Source organism: Cryptomeria japonica, chromosome 9 (genome assembly GCF_030272615.1).
Source record: "Cryptomeria japonica chromosome 9, Sugi_1.0, whole genome shotgun sequence".
NCBI lineage: Eukaryota > Viridiplantae > Streptophyta > Pinopsida > Cupressales > Cupressaceae > Cryptomeria > Cryptomeria japonica.
The window spans coordinates 9,485,869-9,490,797 of NC_081413.1; the positions used below are offsets into that span (position 1 = coordinate 9,485,869).

At 36.4% G+C, this 4,929-nt stretch overlaps 1 protein-coding gene across 1 annotated transcript; it reads right to left on the reverse strand.

Annotated features, from left to right (window-relative positions):
* Positions 1-3,214: 3,214 nt before the first annotated feature.
* On the reverse strand, positions 3,215-4,573 carry LOC131858115 (phospholipase A1-Igamma2, chloroplastic-like). Its single transcript, XM_059211115.1, has one exon. The coding sequence runs from the start codon at positions 4,571-4,573 to the stop codon at positions 3,215-3,217; it is 1,359 nt and encodes a 452-aa protein (XP_059067098.1).
* Positions 4,574-4,929: the final 356 nt, after the last annotated feature.

Here is a 4,929-nt window from a genome sequence, read left to right on the forward strand (position 1 = left end):
TTCACTGTTTTGATCACTTAGAGGACATTGAGCAGCAAAGTGTCCAGCTTTGCCACAATTAAAGCACTTAAAAGGTAATTTGCCCTTATATTTCTTTTTTAGTTTTCTAACAAAAAGGGCTTCTATAGCATCTGAAAGTTCAGATTCACTATCAAGTTCTTCTTTCTTTTCTACTTTAAAAGTTGTTTCTTTTGAAGAAGAAGGATTATTACCTATCCTCATCTCATAGGCAGTAAGAATGCTTTGAAGGTTATCAAGTGTCATGGTAGAAAAACTTTTCTTTTCTTCTAAGGTTGAAACCTTAGTTTCAAACTTGGGTAACAAGGTTCTAATCACTTTATTGACAACTTCCTTTTCTTCAACCTCTTCACCAAGACCCTTTCTCGAATTTACTATTTCATCAACTCTAAGAAAATAGCTTGCTACTGTTTCATCTTCTTTCATTCTTAAAGATTCAAATTGATTTTTGAGTGTAAGGATTTTAGACTCCTTAACCTTAGCATCCCCTTGATAAATGGTTTCAAGTTTTTTCCAAATATCATAAGCAGAAGAACAATGCATGACTTTAACAAAAACATCTTTAGTGAGACCACATAAGAGAGCATGCTTAGCTCTGGCATTTAACTCATACTTGGTTTTATCATCAGGATCAGTAGGAATAATGGAAGGAACTGTATATTTTGTGATCACAATATTCCACACATTAAGATCAACTGAAATGAGATAAGTTTCCATCCTAATCTTCCAGAACACATAATCAGTTCCATCAAAAAGAGGAGCTCTTGAAAGTGAAGCACCTTCCTGAGTTTGAGCCATAAAAAAAACTTCCAAGTGACCAGGAACAATCCCTAGGACAGACCTATATGAGGGACCCTATGCTCTGATACCACTTGTTGGAAGTGGAAACACTCTGAGAGGGGGGGGGTGAATCAGAGTGTGACAAATTTTTAACAAGTTATACTTTTATGAACCTGACAATTTTAATTCACAGTATGCACAAATGACTGAGACTTAACACCTTGATGAAATACATTAATGAAGCATGAAATATACCATTGAACCAACTAAAACACTTGATTCAGACCTTTAAAAAAAATGGTATTAAATTTTTACACAAACTTGAAACATCTAAATGAGTACTTCAAATATTGCATTACATAAACCCAACAAAACAGAGTATGAAATAAAGAGAGCTAAAATATGATGTATCAGAGCATAAACTAGTAAAACAGAATGAAACACGACAATGCACATAACACCATATTTTTCATGAGTGGAAAACCCTCTTGGGGTAGAAAAACCACTCGGACGATCCCTTATATTAATTCAAAAAGAGCACCAACTCAGTTCACAAGTTTTAGAAACCACAAGGCCTCAAGGAGCACCAACCCCTCTTCTTATCAATGAATATTTCAACTCGAGCTACAGCCACTGGTGATTTTATGCATGCAATTAAATCTTGTAGTCACAAAACCATCAGGGATTGGAGCGAGAATATTTTACCAGTCTGTACATATGAAAAATTTTGCAACAATATTCTTCAAGGATAAAATCAACACTATCCAATCTCTGAACAATATAGTTTCAAATGAATAAAGCCTCATATACTCTGTACAATATAGTTTCAAATCAATAAAGCCTCATATACTCTGTAACAAAAAACAGAGTATTGATTCTCAAGAAACCCCTCGGCTATCTCTGGTAAACTACGGCACTTTTTAAATGCTTATCACTTTGTTCACACTCTTCTCACTGTATTTCTCTGTTTTTCCTCTCCTTGACTATTCTGAAAACAAACTGTTTTATACCCAAACAAAACACCACAATTTCTTTTCGAATAACCCTCGTACAAGATTTGAAAACTGAAAAATCAAATAACTGTTTTTAACTGTGCAACCGAAAGAGAAGAAACTGAAGATGTTTTATTTCCCAGTCATGAAAAACAAAAATAATGCATGAACATTTCCTTATTTTCATTTTGCATAACTGAAAAAAAACTCTTTCGAACAAAAAATCTGAATCTTTTAAATCATGTGATTCAAGAAACATACCTGTTAAACGCAAACTAATCAAACAAACTAACCAGTCAACCGTTAATCTCTTGATTAAAATCATTGTTTGCTTCATTCTCTGTAACTGAACAAACTGATTCGAGCTCTGTAGCTCCAGCGGCGCTGCGACTCTCATGGCGTTAGGGTTTGACGGACTCCAAGCAGGTTCAAAAACCAAATGAAACACAAAAACATCTTCCAAAAAAAACTTTTAACTTGTCCGATACAAGGAGTATCCTGAGGAATATGCCCTTTAGACCGTAGACATATTAAACCAAAGATGTCATTAAAATTAATGCAAAGTCAGAGCTATTCATTTATCCGTGTCACCAGCATGGCTCGAAAGAAGATGTTTTAAACACATAACACGTCAGCCAAGTCAATATGTCCGTGTCACTAAACTGGCCCACGAGAAGGATATAACCACATGCTTAAAAAATATGTAACTTAACCATCACAACATCTTCTTTTTTTTACTTTCTTGTCATCGAGGACAAAAGTACCAAAGAGCAACAGGGCCCACACTAGCCACCGAAGTGGTCAAAGTTTAGTGTGTTATTTAAGCCAGCCCCTTTCAATATGCCATGTTTTCATCACGCCATCCTCACATATTACATTTAAAGTCCATCTAACACAGTGCACAATTGTTCCAAACATTTAATTCATTTTTATCTATAAAATGAATGCCTGATCTTGTATGCATCAGCGCATTTTTATCTATAAAATAAATACCCGAGCTTTTATTCATCAACGCTCTAATTTGTATTCTGTGGTTTTTGTATTCTGTTTTCATAATTGAGTTCAATTATCATTCCTATTCAATTGGAAACAAGGAGAATGAATTCTGATAAATGAACAAATGAATGATAATTAAATATACGAATACACAGAAGAATTATGTTTATAATTGAATAGAAGGAAAAAGAAATTTGAAATATTGTACATTAAAATAATAAAAATAGTTATTTAAATATAAGAAATAATTCCACAAATTACTCCAAAAATTTGAGCAGAACTAAGTAGCCAGATGAGATCGGACCTTAGTCTTGAAAGCATCCAACTTCAATAGGTGTACCCAAAAAATGTCTAACCGTAGTACATTCTCTAAGAAATTTACGAAAGCGAGAGAATTTGACAATTACAGTTTGATGACGAATAAACTGTCAGTGAATTGGAATCACTGGGCGCATATAGAGGAGACGAGGAGTTAGGGGAACATGAGTGGGAGTCGTAGGAGAGTATACCAATAACCCATCTATCCGGTTTACAATCTCTTTATTCCTCCTTACCCACCACTTAGAAGGGATTTGAAGCTTTTCAATAAGCAAGTCGGAGTACTTGTTCACCAAAGCTGGATCTCTTCCAGATGGTTTGAAAGGCAACTTGTTATTTCCCTGATACCCATCAAGCAAGTGCAGATAAACCTCTAAATTGTGGAAGCTGGCTGGATTATACGATTTCTTCAGCACTGGAGAGCTGCTACTGTCCAAAGTAATGGGGATTCCCACATGAACATATGTCCATGGAAGCCAATGCAGGAATCTGGTAAGCCTTCCCATGTTCTCGTTAAGAAAAACTCCAGGAACTTTGGGAACGATGTCCCATGTATTTACCAAGCGCAACACCTTAACGCCGATCTCCTGCAAATGTTGGGAAAAAGCTAGGTTTCCTACACGTGGAGAAGCAAAGGCAAAAACTGTGACAGGGATTGATTTCCTATCATTTTCTTTCATGATAATCTGTTTAATATCATATGCACTTAGAGTTGCTAACGCAGCTCCCAAACTATGTCCACTGAAAGTTATGCTCACATCTTCTTCATCCTTGTACTCATTCAATAACCTTGTTATTTCGGTCACCACAATATCTCTTGCACTGGATCTCACAGAGTCTTCATATACAGAGTTATAACAACTCAGAAATCCTTTCTCTATTTGAACACCTGGTTTGAAAGTTGTTTGTAAGTCGGGACACTGTGTGCTCTGAGATAAAGTACCAGGGACTAATATATCCTTCATATTTTGCATCCATTCTTGAGGTGTTTCAGTTCCCCTCCATGCAACAACTATATCCCGTCTTCCCAATCTCTTTATCTGCTTTGGGTCTGTGCAAACAGCAATATATCCCATCCAAGCACCGCTATACCCGGATTTCGGCTTGAAAAAAGACTTTAACACAGAAGTATTGGCATAAATATATCTGGTTACCTGATAACCACGCCCACTTCTGAGCAATTCCAGTCTACGCCCCAGCGAACTTTTGCTGCGCTTAGAATTTCCATAGTATTTTGAAGAATAAATGTTGTCAAATGAATCATAGCACTGTTGTGCAAAATCACCATACCTGAGTATCTCTGCTTTGAGAAGTGGGTTAATGGGGTCAAGCATGCCATTCCAATCATCACCACCCTGAATAGATCTCCAGATATCTCCAACCTGGACATGGCTTGTGTGCTTTCCATCTCCTTTCACTTGCTCTATTGCTAGATGCCCACCGCCGATGCTTAATCGAGATATTGCCATAGAATTTCTCTGACACCTATAATTTACTCAAGGAAAATGAGATTTATGCTCAGACCTTTGCGATATGAAATAAAAATGAAGATTATGCTAAGACCTTTGCAATAGCAAACAAAAATGAAATTTATGCTCAGACCTTTGTCCCTTTGCTATTTACAGTTTCTAATGATTGCCGAATAATAGAAATACAGTACAGAGTAACGAATATATAGTAATAATAATATGTCAGTCCACCCTACCATTCCAAACGACCATTCTTGAAGACAGTCTTCAAAGTGCGGCCCCGTTAGTCGTAACAGCCAGGATTGTCAATTGCCCCGAGTCAAACGTGTGGCTATTCATTCAAGTCTAGCGTACAC

Bases quoted from the DNA above. Each gene is read 5' to 3' on its own strand.
- LOC131858115 (XM_059211115.1), bottom strand. From the start codon at position 4,573: ATGGCAATATCTCGATTAAGCATCGGCGGTGGGCATCTAGCAATAGAG.